General features: G+C 43.8%; 1 protein-coding gene across 1 annotated transcript in view; it reads left to right on the top strand.

The window, feature by feature from the left end:
• Nucleotides 1–546: 546 nt before the first annotated feature.
• BCAS4 (breast carcinoma amplified sequence 4) overlaps nucleotides 547–22,515 on the top strand; it is a 64,128-nt gene continuing 42,159 nt past the window's right edge. Inside the window, exons 1-2 of the mRNA XM_038369081.2 lie at nucleotides 547–963; nucleotides 11,850–11,921. Coding sequence (XP_038225009.1) covers nucleotides 823–963; nucleotides 11,850–11,921 — 213 coding nt within the window. The 5' untranslated portion in view covers nucleotides 547–822. The remainder of the gene's footprint in view (nucleotides 964–11,849; nucleotides 11,922–22,515) is intronic.

The following is a 22,515-nucleotide window of genomic DNA, read 5'->3' as shown; positions in this document are numbered from 1 at the left end:
TCCGTCCCTCCCTCCGCCGCCGCTTCATGCTTTTACACGGCAACAAATCTGCCAGCGGGGCAGCCCCAGCTCCGAAAGCGGCTGGTCCCCGCTCTCCCTCCGAACGAGCCGGGCTCGGAGACGCTCGGCTCTATGGCAAGGCTCATTCTTGCTTTAGCAACGGGGCGGGGCAGATGCCCCCTGGGTCTGTTGCAGGGGACTGGTGATAGCTAAGGGCGGGCTGGGCACCGGGGGCTCCCGGGGGGGGGTCCCCTTTGCCAGAACAATTAACCGAGGTTTCCAACCCCCTCCCCCAGCCTAGGGCGGGGCGCGCTCCCGGGGCTGCAGCAGGAGGGCGGCGGCAGGGCACCACACCAGCCTCTGTGCCGGCGGCCCCCCCCCCAGCCATGCGCGGCTGCACTGGACGAGCTGCCCAGCCATGGGCGAGGGGCGGCGGCGGCTGCCGGGGCTGCCCTAGGAGCAGAGCCGCGGGGCCGCCGGGGGGTCCCCACCGTGGCCCGGGCGGGGCGGGAAGCGCCCCCCAGCGGCCGGCGGAGGCGGGAGGGCGGCGCGTTCGCGTTAGCCGGGGCCCAGTTGCGGGCCTGCGGGCGGTCGGGCTCCTGCCCCCGGGGGCATCGCAGCCGGCGGCCCCAGTTCCCGCTTCGCCCCACTAGGTGGCGCCCCGAGCTCGGTTGCCGGGCGCCAGAGCGGCCGCGGCTGGAGGCTGCCCCGGCAGCTCGGAGGCAGCGGCTGGGCGCATCCGGGCAGCCCGGCTGGGGGAAGCGCTCGGGCGGCGCTCGCTGTGCAGCCGCCCGGCCTGGGCGGGGAGGAGCCGGGGCTGCCATGAGCGCAGGCGGGGGCCGGCAGGAGGGAGCCGCCGCCGCCGCCGCGATGCTGCAGCTGCTCCGGGAGCAACCGGAGCCCCCGGCGGAGGAGAGCGGGGCTCAGCGCTTCGCCCTTTGCCTGCCCCCTGGGGAGGAGGAGGTAGGTGCGGGCCGGCCGGTCTCAGCGGGGCGCGGAGGCAGCGGGGGCGTTAGCTTGCAGGGACCCCAGGGGATTGGGGGGCGTCCCCGGCAGCCTCGGGGCACTAGGGGGCTGGGTAGCGCGCGTGTGTGGTGGGGGGGGGTAGGATCGCGGAGGGGAAGAGTCCCCAGCTGCTCGGGGAGGATGTTGGGGGCACGTCTCTGCCTTTTCTTTGCCCCCCCCACTTTCAGCGGAGGGAGGGGAATAGCTCGCTCTGCGGCAGGCGTGGGAGGAGCGGGGGCGACTGAGGGTCGAGGATGTGACGAGGGGTGACTCTCTTCTCTGCCTTGGCGCCGGACCTTGTCCCCAGGCCGGGCAAGATGGTTAAACTTGTCCCCTGACGTGGGAAAATTCCCCCTGGATCATTGCTCCTCCTATGCCAGCTCCTCTTCCTCGCCCCTTTGTTGGCAGTACAGTTCCCCGCTTATTTGTTATCTAGGTCAGAGGTAGCGGTGTGGAGCCAGGTGATTCTTTACGCTGCTCTAATTGTTCAAACACTTCCCAAGCCAGAAAGTGTAGTATCCCGTCACCTCCCCTGCGTGCGTTTGTTTCAACCCCTGCCTTCTCCTCCCCTCCTCCTGCTCATCCCCTTCATCTCCCCATGTGTTTTTCTCTGAACTGTGCGTTTAACCAGGCTACTTAGCTGAGCCTACAGCTTTGAGATCTTTGTGTGGCTTCCCCTCTGTACCTACTCAAGGTGTAAATCCGTGCAGTTTCCCTGTCACCAAGATCCCCAAAGAATTTCCGCGCACTCATTGTACCTTTGAGACCAGTTATCAGATCCAGAATTTGATTAGCTGAATTCTTCAAAGCTGTTTAAGTGGACCGGGCAAGCATATTTTTAGTAATACAACCTATAAACAAGAGTGGAGGGAATTTTGCCTAAAATGCAAAATGAGAAGTTCTGAAACTTGACTAGCTATCCACTTTTGGTGTTTCGTGCTATCAGTCTCAGATTTAGAGCCATTTGTTATAGAAATAAGTTTTATTGCAGTGTTACTTAGAGTGTAAAGTCTTTGGAGCAGGAACTCCATCTTTATCTGTCTTGCAAAGCACCATAAGTAAGACTACTAAAGCCCTAATAATATGTAAGACTAGAACAGGGGTTCTCAAATGTCATTGTACCGTCACCCCCTTCTGACAACCAAAATTGCTACATGGCCCCAGGAGGGGGAACTGAAACCTGAGCCTGCCCAAGCCCTGCCACCCTGGGGGCGGGGCAGGGATGTCAAATCCAAAGCCCCACTACTCTGGGGGAGAAGGAGCCAAAGCCCAAGGGCTTCAGCCTCCGGCAGGGGCCTATAATCTGAGCCCCACTGCCCAAGGCTGAAGCCCTCAGGCTTCAGCCCAGACAGTGGGGCTCAGGCTTTGGCCTCGGTCCCTGGCCCCAGCAAGTCTAAGCCAGCCCTGACGACCCCATTAAAACAGGGTTGTGACCCACTTTGGGGTCCCAACCCACAGTTTGAGAACCGCTGGACTATAATATTCACTATCCCACATTGAAATTGGCTACATCTTCCAAGTTGCAGCTGAGCACCCAGCCTGTTTGGTCCTATAGGAATATTAAAAACAACATATGATCTTTGGTATTTGTAACTTTCCGTCCTGCCTCTCCAAGTTAAATTAACCACTTATTTAACACTGTTCTCTGTTTGCTCTTGCACACCCTTGTATCCTGTTCAATATAGATGATATGACAGAAAAATCCAATCTATATTTACAAATTAACTATGGCATGTGTGGGATATTCTTAAATGTTTCTTTCCAGGGGGCCTGCCCTTGCTAGCTCATCAGCAGCAAGAATTGAATTTAAACTTAAAACACCCAATAAACATCAGCAACCATCTAAAACTCATGCTACTACTTATTTAAAAAATTAGAAGGAAAAGTTAATGTACAACATTTGCAATCTTCTTCATGGAGAAGATAACTTTAAATTACGTTCATTGACTGGTCATGATAATTGAAACATCTGAGGCTAGATGAAGAACGAACTTATAGAAGCATGACAAAGGCATTGTGGAGTCCAGAAGAACATTTAACAAACTCAAAGTTACATCAGAGTCTAAGTTGTGACTGCTAGGCCCATGCTCCATGGGAGTAAATAACTTTATCTGGTCCAAATATATCCTCTAGAGTTGCAAGAGACTCTGATTTATTTTTTGTTTTGATCTAAATTACAAAATTCTGTGCTCTTGTTTCCTGTTCTGTTTTGAATGTTTCCCCTGTCCCTCTTTACTGTTTTCTTCTTGCAATATCCTGAACCTGACATTGGAGGGCATCTTACTGAAGAATCAGTTAATTTCCAGAAATATTGGAATGTTTCTGTGTGCACTTACAGTATTTTTTAGAGATGTGTAGTTCTTCAGTTCAATTATTTTGAAGAGTCGTCTGTTTCATTTGGTCTCCATTAACTTCCCAGGGAGTCCTTCAGGTACTGACAAAGGAAGTTTAACTTTTGAGTGGGAGATAAGAGCTTGGAGGAAAATCTTGTAGAAGAAACTTGATATTGTTTCTTAATATTCCCTACTGCAAGTTAATATTAGTGATATTGCCTGCTGTGAATTAACATAGCACTTTACAAACATTCCCTGCCCTGAAATGGTTACAGGCTAAGATACACCAGATCCAGGACAGCAGTTTGTGTAAAGGAGGGAGTGGTTACTGATGTGGAGAGCAAGGAAGGCAGGCTTCCTGGAAGAAGAATGTTTTAAAGAGAGAGAGAGGACTCTTGAAGCACAAGAACTAGAAAATGGCGCAGGGATGAATAGGGGCATAATGCTGAACCTGGGAGTAAATGAATGATGCGTAGGCAGGGCTGAGATTATATAGGACTTTGAAGGAGAGGAGGAGGAGTTTGAACTTGATGTGGTGAGAAACAGGAAGCCAGTGCAGGAGTTCACAGGGCAAGAGAGGAAAGTGGCTTTAAATAGGTGGGAGAAGGGCAGAGAAGAGAGAACCAAGTTGCAGAAAATGTGGCAGGCCTTGTGTTATGGTCAGTGGCTTTGCATGAAGGAATAAACAGAAAGGAAAACTCTCAAGGCCAGACCCCACATGTATTTTTTTCATCTTAGGTTGAGAAGTGAAATAGTGATTGTTTTCATTTCACTTTTATTTCTTTACAACAAAAAGCATTGAGAACTTCAGAGGTCTTTATTAATTAAACACTTCAAGTTAAATATGACTGCAGTCCCAAAAGGGGACAGAGGCGGACTAATGCCAACCTGAACTGGTGCTCTTGGTTCCTTAAAGGATCAAATGCCATCTTGTGTTGTTTTCATAGCTCTGAAATTTTCTGAGTGGGTTTTCTCTGACCCTTAATGCTGAGATGCTTCAGGTGTCTGTCATATAAATGTGATAATTTCCGTAATCACCTGAAAGGAGCTTGTTTCGGTCTTCTCAGTAAGTGCTTAATTACAGGTGGTTGAAAATGAATGTGATTTATGCTGCAGTTTGTTATAGGCCCTTCTGAGCCATTACAGAAAGTGCAGTAAATACATAATTAGGGGCTCAGTCTACTTTTTCCTGTTTTCACAGTTGAACACATGCAGCTGAGTCCAGTGTAAAAACAGGATGTTGGCTTTGTCTAAGCCTGCTTTGCCATCCCATTGGGGTATTTTAAAAAGACAGTGTCAAGTAATCTCTTAGAGTTTGTATCTCTTCTCTTTTTTTTATTATGCCCTCATATGGAGTGCACAATGGTAAGTAATGCTTCCTACAGTAAAGCATTAAATAATGTCAGTCTGGCTGTAATTGGCTTAAGCTATTTTTTAATGAACATAAACATCACTCCTGTCCTGTATCCTTTCTAATTCCAGTCCTTGTGTCCAAAGACTGCCGATCATGGGAGGATTAGTGATGTTGACAAATGCCCTCTCCTTGTGTGGCCTGGTAGACTTTGGGCTGGTCTCGACAATCTCTTAAGTCGATGTAATTTACGTCGCTCAGGGGGTGGAAAAAGACACCACCCTGAGCAATGTAAATTACATCGACTTAAGTGCTATCCACACCACGCTAGGTCGGCGGGAGACGCTTTCCCTCCGACATCGCTTCTGTTTCTCGCAGAGGTGGAGTAATTCTTCAACAGATACGCTACAGCGGTGCAGAGGCGCCAACGTAGCACGGTAGTGTAGACTTGCCCTTAGTCAAAGCAGGACAGGAGCCAAATGCAGTTTCAGTACATGGATGCAGCTTCCACTGAAGTTGGTGGAATGACACTTACTTTGCTTTCGCTGTGTCTCAGTTGCTAGTGTGTTAATCTTACTGCTTATACTGTAAATGTACTGTTTGCAAAAAGGCTAGAAATTGTGTGGCCCCACCATTCCTGGTAAGCTCTAACTTGATGCATGCTGGGAAAAATAGCTGAGTGTGATTTTTTTGAATCCCTTATAGGGCTTCAGTACAAGAAATAAAATTCTCAGGAATTAAATGCACATACATTTCCACATGCTAAACGTGTCCTTTAGTAGTGTGAGCTCACGGGGAACAGTTGTAGTCTTTATTTGAAGAAAGTAGGTTGTGTTTTTTCCCCCAGCAGTGGCCTTCTCCAGTGCTATCGTGTACAGAGCCTGCCAAGGGGGAACATTTCCCCCCACTCTTCTGGAAAAGAGAGTAGGGACTCAGGTTCCACCTCATTGTGGTAAAAGTTATAAGTATGCTAGGGAATTGCACTTACCTTCTGATGGATGTGATGTGCCAGATCATCAGCAGGTGTAAATTGACATAGCTCCCCTGACATAATTATGCCAGTTTACAGCAGCTGAAAATCTGTTCTAGTAAGTCTTAGAGAGACAAGATGGGTGGGGTAATATTTTTTGATTGGACTAACTTCTGTTGGGGTGAGAAACAAGCTTTCAAGCCACACAGAGCTCTTTTTCAGGGCTACTCTGCATACTGATAAGTCTTGTTAGGTGGAATCTTCACCATGATTCTTCAAAGAGTCCACAGGGCTGTGACGACTCTTGGAGAGTCTCCTCCTATCCAAAAGGGAAGGAGACAGAGGGCGTAGTATATTAGTATTTTTAATCTCTGTCTGCAGCTGGGCAGAAGATCCTTCTGATTGAGACAACTACCATTTAGACATTTAGAGCCAGGTTTTTAGCATTCTGTGGGCAAAACTTGTATGTGCAAATAGTGTGATGGCCTATGCTATCACAGAGACTTCACACACAGTTCAGAAAATCTAGGTCTTGATGCGTGACTATATTTAAGTGGCTACTTGATGTTACAGGACTGTGTCGCAGATTTACAAGTAGTAACTATAAGCGCACACTCGGTAATTGCTCAAACAGATGATTTATTTATTTGCATGTGCAATTATTGTCATTCACAACCATGCAATCACATTAGGAAATAAAGTGTACAAATCTGCAAGTGCAGTTCTTAGACTTCCTGCCCATATTTATATGTGCATGTAGATTGGGCCATGTGATGTCAATGAGAGTTGTGCACTTAAATCTTTCCTACTGTGCTTTGAAAATGCAGGGTGCCTCTCTCTCTCCTCATAAGCTAATAACTTGATTCATGAAAGTTTTTGCTGCTGGCAGTGCTGCAAGGCTGTGGAATGGTAAAGCTCCATTATGTAATCTTGCGTATCTTCCTCAAAATTCCCTGCTGAATTTGGATTCCATGATCTTTATTACTGGTGGCACTTTCTCAAGTGGATTAAAAAAAAGCTTGGTTTCCAGACACCAGGTTGAGCCTGTAAGTGCTGAGACTTAGAAAATTTCTGCCCTGACTTGTAAACTGAGCAAATCTGATCATTAAATAAATTGGTGAGGAAAAAGTGATTTAGAGCATTCAAGATGCTGTTGTTGTTGTATTATTTTATATATTATATGTTCATATTGCAGTAATACCTAGAGGCCTTGATCAGAATCAGGACCCCTTTGTCCTAGGTGCTGTACAAGCACAGAAGACGACATTGTTTCAGGCCCAAAGTAAAGTGTTTGCCACCTAAGAAGGCAAGCAATATGCAGAGGGTGAAGGAGGGATACAATCAAACATACGGGCCTATGTGTACATTTGCTTTTTATATAAAAATACGTAAATATTGTGTGTCTCCAACTGCCTCTAGATGTCATTAGCCAGCTGGCTACTTGTCTCCTTTGTACAGGCACTCTTCTGACTGTTGCTGAGGCTTTCTAAAGATAGCCAAATTTCCTTCCATTCTTCCTTCCTGTTACAGTGCTTGGTGTATGGAGAAGGTGGAAACTCTAGGGACACGTTACAGGTTAAGCATATCAAAGACCTACAAAATATGGGGATATTTGCATCTTATTTATTGTGGCCTTTAAACTTTAGCCTTCCCTTCAAAGCAATAACATCTTAAGAATAAAGCAATTGTGGAACCTACAAGATGCATCTAACAAAAGAAACACGTGATCTTATTAGTAGCACGAGTCCTGCTTGTTTTCCCTGGCCTTCCTTGCCAAATGCTTATCTTCTGTTGTCATGCAATGTCATGGGGTCTGGTCTTCTTCCTGTTGAAGTCCTTGGCAAAACTTCCACTGATGCCAATGGGAGGGGAATCAGGGCTCTTAGAAAGTAAGCTAAAGTAGGGATTCTGTCTCTCCTTTGTCAGGCCTGTTTATGGTATTGTATGAGCAATACACTTATTTCATAGAATTGCGGAAATGTAAGGCTGGAAGAGACCTAACAAGTCATTATGTCCAGCCTATGCTGAGGCAGGACCAGATAAACCTAGATCATGCCTGAGAGATGTTTGTCCTTAAAAACCTACAATGATGAGGATTCCACAACCTCCCTTAGAAGTCTATTCCAGAACTTAACTATCCTTACAATTGGAAAGTTTTTCCTAATATCTAACCTAAATCTCCCTTGCTGCACATTAAGCCCATTACTTCTTGTCCTACCTTCAATTGTTCTCCATGTCCACTGATCACAGTCCTCTTTATAATAGCCCTTAACATATCTGAAGATTGTTATCAGGTCCTCTCTCAGTTGTCTTTTCACAGACTAAACATGCTCAGGGTTTGTTTGGTTTTTTTTCTCAAACCTTGCTTCATTGGTCCGTGAAATAAAACTAATAAGTTTTTGGCGGAATTTCATATACAATATCTGACCAAGAATCCACACCACTCAGTAAATGGTACATATACATATCCTGTGCAAACACACACTGCATCCAGTCCCTCCTCTGGTAATAATGCCATGGCTGAGTTCTTCTGCCAAAGCTTTGGTCTTACCAGCTAGGTAGGTGTATGAGTCTTAGATTCCTTTCATAAACCTGAGCAGGTGCCTGAGATGTCTCCTACTGGTTTAGTGCCACAGACTCGCTGTGTGCTCTAAGGCAAGTTGTTCTGCCACTCTGTGGCTCAGTTTAACCATCTGTAAAATGGAGGTGGGGTTTGAAGCTTAATTTCTTAATGTTTGCAAAGAGTGAGATGTCACTGAGGTGCAAAATATTAGCATTATTAATACGTGTGTTTGCAAGTTAAATTGATCTTGTTCAATTTGGGCAGCTCATTGTGGTGTTGCTGCTCTTGTGAAAACAGATGCCGGGTAATGGATTATGTCCTGCCTCCATGTGTTTGGTGCCTTGTTCTGCTCCTCCCCTCCACCCATTTTGTGATTTCATGTTTTTCCCTTCCTGGCCTCTGAGTGTTGCTCTCCTGAACTTTTCCCCTCCTACTCCTCCTTAGCTGCTGCTGCTGCCCTTGCATTCCATCCAGACTGCGTTCTCTTCCCTTAGCCACTGGTCTGCTCCTGCCTTCTGTAGTAATCTTGCTGTAGCTGCGTAAAGACATCTCATTAGTTCATGGGTTCTCAGATGGGGGGGGTCATGACACCCTGTCCTTCCCATGTTGCTAAATGGGAGGGGTCCTGCTATAGAATAGGTTGAGAAATACTGCAATAGTATTTATTTGCTTTATTAATTATGTCTTTTGCGATAGTGCCTAGGAGCCCCAGCCATGGGAAGTGAATTTACCTTACACACTTTTAGTTTTTAGTGTGAATGGGGTCAAAATCTTTAATCCAGAGTGTGTTGTAATTTTCCAATGCTAAGATTTATACAGTTATGTTGACCTTTTCTCTTTTGCTTATCCGCATGTGTAGTGAGCGAGCTGGTGCTGCCTAAATATCATCCTCACTCCATAAGAAGCAAGTTTCCTATCCATGTCTGGATGTCACTCAAACTATGCATTCACAAGTATTTTAAACAATGTGAATCTTGTTCCCTGGGGTGAAATGCAGATACCCCCTTCCTTCCCAACCCTTGAGGTTTAGGAGGCGATAGAATCCAGTCCCTACAACTTGCAAGAAGGCTATAGTCTGGAATAGTGGCCACAGTTTACAAGGAGAATTGTTCCACTGAATGCATATAGTCCTGTGGTCTTTCCTTGGGCTACTTCCAGTGGCAGCCCCTCCCTGAGTACTGAGAATGCAGAGTTGATGTTTGTGCAGTGCTTGTCTTCCCTTTCTTCCTCTCCCTCACACTTCTGGCATTAGGCTTTCCCCCTTCCTTCCATGTAATCTTATCACTGTTGGTGCAGGACTTGTCTCCTCTGCAACTCCTGACATCTGGAACAGACTCTCTGCCTCACTCTGCTGCTGTGACTGTTTCACTATCAATCTCAACTGCAAATTGCTTTTATGCTTCTGAAGGCCTTTGACCCTTTGCTGGGATATTGAGTCAAACTATGTGAACTATTTCGATTGTACTGTTTGTACAAATGACATTTTGCAAAGTAAAACTGGATGATGAATTGCATGGCATGGAACCCACCTTCAGTCTATTCAAAACATAGCCTCCAAGATCATCTTCCTTGCCTGTTTCCATGACCACATCACACCCTTTCATTGGCACCTGCTCCTCCACCATATCAAGTTCAAGCTACCATATTTTATTTATTAATAAAAACAAAGTTTGTACTCCACCAAGCTGTGCTTAAGCCCTCGCTAAGAAATGTCATTGTTATTACTCCATCCCTCCTCCTCCAACCCACTCTCTTCCATCTTGTACCTTTCCTTTATTATGTAACATGTGATATTAGCATGTAAGCTCCCTGGGACAGGGATTTTCTTATCTGTATTGGGAGCCACTGGTATCCTGCTGAGTGCTGTATTGATATCTACCCAATCGGAAGTGCATGTTGGCAACTTAGATTCATCTTCTTTTATCCAGGCAAAATAATAGTAAATTTAGGATAAAAGCTGAACAAATCATTGTTAGTATGAGTTGGAATGATAAAGGACCTTACTTAGACACCTTTACTCTTGTTTCTCTCTTTAGTTGGCTTTCTCAATGAACATTTAAGCAAAGTAACCTTAACAAATGGGATAATTTCCCTTTGATCTGTAAAACTTTCTTCAGTTGCAGTATTTTCATGCTGTGGATTGTGTGGGGAGAACTGAGGCCAAGTTAGAAATCACCTGTTCACTGCATGTCCCAAGACAGAGGCAGAAGGTTGGATCCAGGATTCAAAAACTGATTAAAGTTGAGGGACAAATTATACTGTAAATATAACTTTTCTGTTTACAATCTCTCTATTTTTAATATCCCAATGATTTAATTTATTTTTGAAAATATGATCAGAATGAATTTTCAGGCAATGGATAGTTAGGTCTGCCTTATAGGTCACACCACTTTACTGAGATCTTCTATTATCACAACTTTTTACTGCCATATTTCCTATAAATAGCAACAATTCAGCAGGTTTCCTGTCTCTCTGCAAACAGAGGGTATGCTGAGTGTCTTTGCTTCAGACAGCCACACGGGCAGCTCTTCTGTTGAGATCTGCAGTATTTCTGAATTTTTGCTTCATCCTTGATAAATTTATGAGAAAACAGTAAAGCGACCCTCCCGAAAAATTTATTCCAAGAATTTTTGGCTTTTCTTCAAGTGAGTTGTGCATTAATATATTCAAAGTGTTTTTTTCTAGGTATGTTGTAAATGTTTTAGGTATGTTGTAAATCTTTTAATGGATTTAAAAAAAAATTCTGTCAGTAAAAATAACATGAGCTATAACAGGTGTTTTGAGTTTTAAATCACACTTTGGTATTATTTGTATCCAAGTGTTAGTGATGGTTTTGGAATGGAGTGATTTATTCTCTCTTTGAAACACAGGCTGAGCTTTTAAACAGTAAGGGCTGTTCCTGCAATGAGCCATCTCTGGGTGAACTGACATTAAAATCAAGTGGGGTGATACAGAGAACTTATTGCAGGTTCAGGACCTTAAAACACCTATTACATGTGCAATGGAGACATCTTAGATAGTGGTGTACCCAGAAGATACCAGGCTTGGAAAAGAATCTGGCTGATTGCAGTGTTGCCAGCTCTTATGTCTTTATCTCAAGTCTTTCTATTTTTGGAGTTTTTAATGAAGCCCCAGTTCCTGGAATCTTGTTATATGAGAGATCTTACTTTTTTTAATAAATGAAAGTCAAGGTAAGTATCAGGACCTCCTGACTGAGGAAGTAAGTTTGAAAACATGAAACCCAAAAGCTCAAAAAGTGGATTATAAAAAGAACCTAAAATTATTTAAAATCTCATGATTTTTAGAACAATCCCATGATTTTGGGCACCCAACTCATGATTTTTGAACTCTTGGATTTGGCTATACCGTGGTTGCTTGAAAATTCCTCAGGTTGACCTAGATTCTATATTTCCGAGCGGGAAAGAATGATGTACCATATCTTATGGATAACCTGAAATCAAAACACTTCCTTCCATTCCCAGACTTAGCTTTTGACAAATAAACATACTTTTGATCAAAACAGGATTTGGCTCACGATGTTGTTCATTCTGAGAAGGCTGCGCTGCCTTTAATTCACAGAAGCAACTAAATACATACGTATGTACATATAATATATTTGTTTTTCAGGTAAAAGAAGTAGAAGAAACCATAGAAGAGATGTTAATACGGCTGGATGAGTTCTGTGGCATGACTGATGTGGTACGTGCTTAGCTTATAACTCTGATTCATCCCTACTGACACTATTATCAGCTCTCTCCAGTAGGTTTCTGAGGAGGCCATGTTGGTAGTGATTTGAAACCAAGCAGTTCAAACAGGGCAGCAGTCAGCAGTGGGGAGGGGAAAAAAACCACACACAAGTATTTCCTGAGGCAGCCATCTTGATAACTCTTCCCTCCCCTGAGATGGTTTTATTACACAAAGCAGTGACGGTTGAGCCACAAGGTGGCAGTCTCGTGCACTAATATTTAAGACCCTAGAATGGAGCACTATATTTAACTTTCACAAGCTCCATACAGTTCACTGTACAGGCATCTAGGAGATCTCCTGATCTGCTGTTCTTTGTACACGTGAAAGCGCAACACGCGTAACTTTTACTTTTTGCTTCTTCTTTTTTTTTTAGTCCTTTCCCCAGCTTGGTTAATATCATGCTCTATTTTCCCCTCTAGATATAGTAAAATAAACCCTAATGACATACCAGAGATAGAATTGAATGGGTTTTTTTTTTTAGAAGACTTTATTTCTCTTGGGAAGCTTCCCTTTATTTAAGAGGAGTTTTATGGAAAATTCTTCAGACTCCATGCTCTAGTAGTGTCTCAATATTTGGATCACTTCCAGGGGGTGGTACCAGGCTGGCTCATGTGGGCATCATTGGCATCATTTATTTAATATTATTACTTTTTGCATTGTGGTAGCAGCTAGAGGCTCTGGTCAGGAATTAGAGCCTTTTTATGCTAGGTGCTGTACAGACATAACAAAACCAATCCCTACTCCAAAGAGCTTGCTGTCCACGTGTAAGGTGAGAGACAACAAGGTTGGGTGCAACAGACAAAATGGGGGAGTGCAAGGTAACACGGGTGATTATGCTTGTGTGATGAGCAGCAGTTGTACCATACAAGCTCCCCAGTGATTGTCATTCCCTAATCATTTGTGATGAACTTGAGAACAGCAGGAGAGTGGATGAGATACAGTTGGACCAAGGAAGGATATTGCTTTGCTGCTCTGTGGTCTCCTATGCAGAGAGATCCAGCTGCATGCAGGCTAATTAGAGGTGGTGTTCACGATAAAGAAAACAATGTCATTTTTCAGACAACTTTACCTCTTCCTTCCTCCCCTTAACGTGGAAGAGTTCTAACTGGTTAGGGCAATCCAAAGCTGCAGCGTGCGTCTTCCTTACACATTGGAGGGTAGGACACTATTTCAGGGGTTCTCTTACAGTTTCATAGTGTGGACCATGTCTGAATAGAGGGATTGTCTTCCTTCCTATTCCCTAATATGCACACCATCTCCCCGTCTGTTAGCAGCCACACATATTCCTCCTCCCCACTCGCACTACTGTATACATCCCTGTGGCAATTACATCAGTTGTTTACGTGGGAAAGCGATATTGAGTAAGTGTTAAATGTACCTTTAACAATCTTGGTAAAGATATGTAGCGGCTGGAAAGCAGGAGGAGAGCCAGTACCATCTGACCATCCAACAAATTCTCCATGAACCATAGCTTGGGGAACTGCTTCTCTATGTGATTCTTGGGAATTATGCAGCATAAATGGAAAGGGGCAGGAAAAAGTCCTTACCATCCAAGTTCTCCTGTGATAATGAGGAGAGCTATAGGAGAGGGGGGAGAATTAGAAGGTCAAACTTGCTTGGGCAGTTGCAAAGCAGATATTCCCCATTTTTATATTTTCTTAAAGTGCAAGTGAATGGTTTGACTGACAGCCCTGCAGAGTGAGTCCTCTGCTATCCACTTCTTCTTAGCATATGTACAACATGCCTCAGGTGGCACGTAACCAGGATTCATCCCCGAATTTGGTTCGTTGGTTGGATTACTAGTTTCCCCAGCCCAGGCTGGGTACTCATGCGGAGTTCAATGTGAACACTGATCAATGCCCCCCCTGAACAGATATCAACAGGCAGGCATGTGAACTTCCTTATGCTTCCCTGCCCATGAGTCTCTCTATTGTCCTGGAAGGAATATCATTTCTAAGGGCAAGAGGGTAATTCTGTCTCCAAACCATTTGGTCCTTTGCTTTCACAGTTGGATGACCAGTCCTGGCAGCAGGCTTCTTGAGGAGAATGCCCACTGCAAAACTTCAGTAATGAGAATTTTCAGAAGCTTTCTGTGAACTGGATACTGGAGCACTGTATCCAGTTGCCACTCCTTTTCCTGCTCCCACTCAACACTGAGTGTAGCTATGTCGGGGCATTGCAATTTATCATGGAGAGAAAGTATCATTACTTTCAGAAGAAGTGACTTGGCATGTTGATAAACAGAGAGAGGTCTTCCCGGGTTTCTGAGGAGTTCAGAGGAGAAACATCTTGAAAGTACAGTTCAGCATTAATGTGCATTCACGCAGTCCTGTTTCCATTCTGCTTTTGTCAAAAAAAAGCTATAAAGCAGCTTATGAAACTCAGAGGTCTGAGTATTTTGGCATATATGTATAAGTTTAAGATGCTCTAATATGGCATTTATAGACTGTCCAAAATGTAGTATTCAGTATTCTGACCGCTGAGAGAAGTCACTCAGGTTCCAGGACCAAAAAGCCAGTTGAGGTCTCTTGTAAGATGAGGACTGTTTCAATTCTATGCCAGGAGCTACTCAAGCCAAGTGATTAGAATTGGTGACTCTGCACTGCTGGTGGTTTTATATCAAATGAAATGAAGGACAATCAAAGAAATAGTCCATCTCTTATCTGGATTTGTCCTGTGGGGGATTTTCATTAAAGCTTCTGTGAACATTGAGTCCTTCTGCCTGTTGGTCAGGAGCATACCTTATGCTGTTGGCTGCATCCTGTAGGAAATCATAGCTTGCTCAGGTGAGGGGTCTGTGAGCTTTCAGAGCTACCATGAGACTTTCTGTCTTTCCAACCTCCTCTACAGCAAACACTAACCTAGTTACCATGTTTCATCTTTGCTTTACTCATGAAAACATTCTTCCACAACCTGCAGGCTATGAATAATTAGCTTGTATACAGATGATTGACCTTATCTGGGAATATCAAAGAGCTGCACTTTGTGTGCTGATTTTTTGCCTTGCAATGCAGTATCTGCAGTGACAGGTTCCTTGCAACTGCACATTGAACGGTGTCTGAGAATCTGATATGTAATCTTTGGATTGACTCCAACTTTTGTATTTAACAATAATTTGGCCTTTTGACATGCCAACAAGAGGCAAGGGGAATTTTTTGTGCGTTTCAATCAGGTGTTCCGTAAAGCATTTACATAAGGGTAATTTTTTTTTCTGCTTTGAGCATGCTACTTGTCTTCACCAGTAAGTGCTCTTGACACACAGGTTCTAATAGTAAAATAGTAAGAGGCATGGATCCAGCCATAGAAAGACGTAGTGTATGAGAGCTTGCATCTTCGGACCACAGATGGTGACCCTTGGGAGGTATAGTACTTTAACCAAGAAAACTGAACTCTTCTATTTATCTGTAGAGCAGATAACATGGGCAGAACAGCGTTCTCACAACAACATTTTTGGTGGCCTGAGAGTGTGGCCAGTCTCTCTGTCCTTGCCTCCTGTGGCCCTTCAGCGAGTATCTGCCTCAGGGATGGTGGGTCGGGAACTCACCGGACACCTGTGGAGTCCCAGGCTCTCGGTGCCCTGGCCAAGCAGGAGCGGGAGAGCTGCCCCGGGGAGCATCCCAACAACCAAACACCACAGCTGCCTCCGGCGCTGTGCACACTAGCCCCACGTGTCTCCAGAGGTGCTACCTGGAGCCCCTGAGGAGGCTGTGTGGTACAGGGCACCGATCCCTGCTGGCAGCGCCAGCACAAACACCAATGCAGCACATCTCACTGTCCTTGGTAACAGCTCTTTAGGAGCAACAGCTGGGTGCTGCAGGGAAAGGCCGCCGCTTTGCCGCCCTCCCCCCCAACAAATCTCCACCCATGCTTTGGAGGCTGTCGTGGCAGCAAAAAAAATCTGCTGGTGGCTGCAGTTGAGAAATGCACACTTCATTGTTCTTCAGCTGTGCCTTGAACACATCGGGGTGGAGGGTTAGACAGTCTTTGGCCTCCCTCGGAGACTGCCAGCATGGGTGCCAATTATGGAGCTGTTTTTTCAAATGTAGCACATGGACTTGGACCCAGCAAATTAATTTCACAAAAGCCACTAATTTCACAACTAGCCAAGTATAATTAACAAGTTCTGAGCTGGTCCAGATTTGAATTAGTGAAATGTTGATATCCTATAAATAATCTAATTCTATTCTCCATTTTCTTCTTCGCATTGCTGGGGTCTTTATACTTGCTGCTCTTCTCTCCTCTTAAAAACAACCCCTCTGCCCCACTGCCTACTAGCTTAGTCAGACGTGAAAATTCACAACTTTGCTCTGATTTCTAATCCTTGAAGGGAATGCATGGACACCTGGACATCTCCGCTGGTGTAATCTCTTGTAATGGGATATTTCCCATCAAGTAGAATATCTATTACGGTCCTCCAGAGCTGGATAATCTTTCCTAGAAATAAAGTACGGACACTGAGATGTCAGCACATGGGAGGCTCTGAAAGCAGAATACCCCAAAAGGGATGTGAGATATTATAGCTGTATTTTTTCTCTATTTCATTGCACCCACTTGTCTTTTTAGACCAGTGATACTCAGACTGAGGCTCGGGAGCTACAAGTGGCTCTTCAGTGTGTCTCCTGCAGCTCTGCAGCACATGATATTAAAACACTGCGTGATATAATTATTAACCAGTCTAAACTATTAACCAATCAGGATGCTTTTACTATGTTATTAACCAATGGTAGAACACTTGGTCAGTCGTTTTGCTGTGAGAATAATATATGTAAGTATATATAAAAAAGGTAAATGAAACGAATTCACACGACCGTGCCTCTTTTGGGTAGTGATGATTGCTAATTTGGCTGCTGAACCACTGAGATCTGAGCATCACTGCTTTAGACAGCTCTGTTTAACCCTTCGTACATGACAATTGCCACATAAAGTGTTTTATATTAAAAAATAAAGTGAATAAATCTTGAATGGCATGATGCACTTGAAGATTTTTGGATCAGGCTTAGGCTTAGAGGAGATTTCAGTGCTGTCTTAGCTTATGTGCTACTGAAGGTAGTTTTGTCCCTCATTGGGTGCAAATCCTGAGTTCTTCACAGGGCTCTTCTTGCAGACAGCTTTGCGTTTTGTTCAAATTTAATTTGACTTTGTTCTCCACCCGACCCATTTCTAAGGATGCAGACTCCCATCAGCAATTCTTTTGTCTTTCTCATTGTGTGCATTGGTTCAGTATTGCATTACAGTCCACAGCAAACATTTTCTTTAGGTGTGTTCGTCTAACTGTATACCAGATCCATCTAGCTAATATCAAGAGTTCTATAATATGTTTTCAGTTGAGGTAAGATGTTTTGTTTATTGTGTGTAATCTCTGAGGATCTTGGCTTCTGTTTTTCAATAAATGACACCCCAATAAAACATGTGCTAAAATGTTATAACTAAAGATGGATAAGACAGAAATCTTATTTTGCCATTTCAATTGTGTTTTCATTGTTGAATTGTGATGAATTTGTTTTTTAATGAGCATATTAGGCACACAACTGTGCACTCACAATTTGTGTCTAAAGTGCTCATGCCATTACCATCACGTTACCCAAAATTTTGTGAGATCGTGTGCAATTGGCTAATTGTGCATAGCTGCACACAATTACCTGGTTTAGCAGCACAGCAGTGGTAACTCTGCATGCAAATTAAGTGTGTGATTCAAAGACTCTAGGCATGAATTTGAGGTAGGCTTGAATTCCAGCTAGAATCTTGCTGGCATGGTGTTGGTTTTTAACCTATAAAACCTAGATGTTTTGGAACCTAGTTATGTGATAGATTCCGGCTCCCCCTTCCCCCCCACGACCTACTGCCACATTTGAAATTGGCAGAGGCTGTCAGGCTGGAATGTCCTTGATCTAAAAGAAAGGAAATCCATTCTTCTTGTGTTTTTCTTAGGGCGGGGGCAACTTCTTTCAGAACTCACTCCCCTCATTGATCTTTCCAAACCTGCATTTGCTAACCTTTGAGGCACACTTCCAAGCCCACCTTTGCTCTCTGTTTTTTCCAGCAATTTGGGAGAACGTAAACTGAGGGTTGGGGTGGCTATGTTTATGGACAGTCCCTTTTGTGTGTTTTAACCCATGGGTTTGGTGCCCAGAGCAAAGGACGGGAACCTAGAGATATATCTTCTAATTTCAAATAAATACATCTCTGGGATTACCAGATTTTGGACATAACCTTTGACTTCCAGTTATTGTTCTAGCCACATACATGGACTCTGTTGTGTTGAATATCACTTCATTTATTAGCTCTAAATTTGTTTAAAAATATTAATATATCAAAAATCTATCCATGTTTAATTGGCATAATTTAAACTCCAGTGTGTGCTTTGGTTCTAAGGTTCTGCCGTTGGCACAGTTCTTATTTAACTGATGCTGCTAGAACTCTGCTGCATGTTTTGGTTCTAAGGCTTTGACTTTGATACATAAGGCTCTTCCCTTCAAGGATGCCATTTTATGTGCAGCATTAGGTTTTGCTGTATCTGGATATCTGTCCTACTTGGAGCTTGCATGCCATTTCTGGCTTGTGTTTTAGGTCTCCGTTATTACTCGGTTTACTCTTTATGTTATGCTTTTGCTCTCAGACTCTTCCCTCCCTGAGATTAGTCTTGCTGACTCGAATCGTTGTTAAACAAAGCTCAAAACGATTTAATCTTCCAAATTAATATAGCACAGCTCAATAATGGGAATGCAGATTTTTCCCAGGGACCATTGTGTTCTGGTACTTGTGCTGAGCACCCAGTTTAATCTTCAATAAGGTAAAGTATAACAAATTGCATGAAGAGGAAATTAATCTTGTTTTATCGTGTGGAATTTCCAGACCACTCATGCTTTCTCTGGTTGGAAAAAGGTTACTATAGCAAGAGAAGTACTTCCCTTCTTTGTTATGGGCTGACTCCTCTTGAACTCTTCTGTCGCTGTGGTTCTGCAGACTGCTGCAGAATGACTCTTCTTGAATCATATTTGCATATCATTTCCTTTCATCACTGACTGCTTGCTGGAAAATTTGCTCTCCTGCATCTTGTACTAGTGGTTTGTTTTTGCCCTCAAAGACTATTTAGATTTTATTCCATGGCTGCTTTGACCTTGCTGTAGTGATAATTTTTACCCTCACTGTACATGGTCTGAATAACTTCTTAGTTGTTTTGGCCTCCCCAAACTGTGTTTGTATGTATTGTAGTTATCTAATGGTAGGTGCTCTGAGTGGTTTCTCCCTAGCTCCTTTTTAACCAATATTGGAAAGCACAGTTTGCTGCCTTATCTTGGATAATATGAGGGTCAAGCAAATTAAATGACTTGCCCCAAACTTGTCACCAATCAGTGTTTTGTAAATATTGTGTAGCAGAGTGTTCTATCTGCCCCTGGCCTAAAGGGCACTAACCAAACGATTCCCAGACTCCTCTGTATTAACTGTCTCATTTTGTATTTTTGTTTAACAGAAATACTTTCTTCTAAAGAGGGAAATGAGAGAATCTGGTTCCCTTTTGAGGGGATCTCACTTCTGAGCTGGCTTTCTGTCAGATATAATGTGCACAATATGTTGTTCTTATTCAAATGTGTACATATGGATGCATGGTGGATGCATACCATCATACCAGACCAAATGGTAAGACCCATCGCACGCACAAGTGTTTATCCATGCAAGGAAACGTCTTGATTTTAATTTGTCCACGTTACAAGTTGTGCCAGTATAACTATTTTGTTAAATCACACCCTTCACCAAAATAGTTACACTTAAAAGTTTTTCCAGTATCCATCACCTCAGAAAGCACTGTGTAAGTTCCTTTCCTGTTTTAAATTGGGTTCTCAAGGAAAAGGGGAAATCTCAAAATGCACAGCAAACCCCTGCAGGGTCAGCCAGCACAACTTCATTCCCTTTTCACCTCAGCTGAAAGACCCCAATTCCAGTCTAGTCAGTTCCAATAAAACCTTGTTTGCCAGTGGTCTGAAAAGGGCCTGGGGGAGGAAAAAATCCTCAGCCACTGGGACAAAACGTCTGCCAGAAAATGCCTCTGGGGAAGGCTTCCCTGAGCTCTCAGAGTGAGGCAATTATAATTCTTGGCAGAGCCATGGCAGCCCACAGATTATTGTAAACCCTCCTCTGCTCCATCCCACTTAGGCCCAACAAGATTCCTTATATAAGTAGGCCCAGACGCCCTCTTTGTTCCTTTGGTTCATGTGTTGCTACTGTGTGCCATTTATCTAATCTCATTGTTTGCTTGGGTGCTTTGCTGTTTTGTTTTTGTTAAATTAAGGCCTGAAGTGAACTGGAATTTCTTTAACGCTCATATTCACTTAAAAGAAGCCACTTCTTTGCTGGACAGAAGTTAAAGCCGCTTGGGGAGAGTCCCATCAAGAGCCCTCTTCCACAGCACTGTTTCCTTTTGAATGAATGGCTTTGCAGCAGTTGTTTGGGGTGTCGCTTGTTGTGTTGGGCCCCTCATTTTTTGGTTCCTTTGCTGCTACCTTTGATGCTTCCATTGTTAATAATTTAGGAGGGGAGAAGTCAGCAGAAGCAGAGAAGCACTAATTACAGCCTCTTCACTGCTAGTGTGCGGCCTTTCTGGAAGTGCCTGCAATCTTTTTTATGGCAGAACCCATTAGCACACAGAGAGGGGCAGATTTGCTCGGATACTTTAAAATGAAATAAGCATCATACTTTTAAGACTATGCTGCTGCCTATACAAACCTCCACACTCTACTGGCTCAATCCAGCAGTCCTTACTTAGGCAAAACTCTCACTGATGACAGTTTGAGGTGCGGGGGGCTCTGCCTGAGTAAGGATGCAGGGTCAGGTTCCTAATCTGCATAATAATATAAGTGATTTGGCACAGTGTACAATTTTGCAGATTCATGTTCTAATATACTAGTCAGAATTCATCGTACATTAGATCTTAGAAGTGGAGAGCAGGAGGAATAGCTGTTTCTCAATTCCTTCCTTATCCCTCACTTTATTTTGTATTCTCTGTTCTGCTTGCGGGCCCAAAATTGGAGGACAGGTATGGTATCTGACTACTTCTCACTAAGCTAATCGCTTAAGGCTGTTTATATACCACTAACTTCATGCTTTACAGAACTCCAAATAAGGATCAGACATTTAAATAGATGATGTCTCCAAAAAACTTGAAAATGGTTAGGCCGCTGATGTGCTGATATCACTGTTGATCATGATGGCCAATACAGCGTTGTTTTCTTGTACTCCCCATCTCTCTGTATCCAGTTGCTGTCTCTTATCTTTCATACTTAGACAGTAAGGTCTTTGTAACCAGGTCTATCTCTTGTGTTTGTACAGCACCTAACACAATGGGGTCCTGATCTCTGGCTGAGTCTCCTCGGCCCTACAGTAATACAAATAATATTAATACAAACACCCACAGTTCCCATTAGATAAGATAAAAATGTATGTAAGGGGTATAAACCCTCCTGCTTCAGGACACAAATTACCACTAACTTGACAGGAGTTAGGAAGGAACTTCCTCTGTGCAGATTGTCATCATTGTGCATGATGGATATTCTCACTTCTTTAAAACATCTGATACAGCTAGGGTGACCACATGTCCCGTTTTTAAAGGGACGGTCCCGATTTTTGGGACTTTTTCTTATATAGGTGCCTATTACACCCTACCCCCGTCCCGTTTTTTCGCAGTTGCTATCTGGTAACCCTAGATATAGCTCACTGTTACAGACAAAAGTCCGTACTAGATGGACCACAGGTCTGATTCAGGATGACAGTTCCTACATTTCTGTGCTTTGTGCCTGTCTACAGCACAAATCGAACAATGTTAGTTAAGTGTAAACTGTCTCTGCCTTTCTTATTGGATTTGGTGACAGCTAAGGCATGGTCTACACTAGAAAATTAGGTCAGTTTACGTTTGTCGGGTGTGACAAATCCACCCCCCTGAGCAGTGTAGGTAAACTGACCTAACTCCCTGTGTACACAGCGCTAGGTCAATGGAAGACCTACCGCCTCTCAGGGAGGTGGATTACCTACACCAATTGGAGAACTCCTCCTGTCGGCGTAGGTAGTGTCTGCACTGAAGCAATGCAATGGCACGGCGTTTTAATTGTAGACAAGCTCTAAAAATCAACCCTTTTCTTTCCCCCCCCCCCCATCAGCTATCAGGGCTGATAGCTGTAGGCTAAACTACAGGCTATCCTTATCAAAAACTATTTGAAATTGTATTCCTTCCAATATGAATCAACTTTCTCTGATCAAATCAAAGTCAGGGGATGGAAGGAAAATAAATACATTTTTAACCATTGTTAGCTGTATTGACAATAGAACTGCTGAACGGAAAATGAAAAGCTCTTTTGAGAAAAGATTTGTGGGGAAGTAGTTTGGGTCTAGTGGTTAGACTGGGAGGAGGCAAGGGCTTGCACTCAAGATCATGGGTTCTACTCCTGGCTCTTCCACTGACTCCCTGAACGACTTAGGAAAGTCATACAACTTCAGTTTCCTCATTTGTATCCTGGGTAGAACACTAGCTGTTTCAATGGGGTGTTTTATAATTTGT

This window comes from Dermochelys coriacea, chromosome 13 (assembly GCF_009764565.3).
Source record: "Dermochelys coriacea isolate rDerCor1 chromosome 13, rDerCor1.pri.v4, whole genome shotgun sequence".
Classification (NCBI taxonomy): Eukaryota; Metazoa; Chordata; order Testudines; family Dermochelyidae; genus Dermochelys; species Dermochelys coriacea.
The sequence above is the reverse complement of the archived record's forward strand: the minus strand, read 5'-3'. Positions and strand labels throughout refer to the sequence as shown.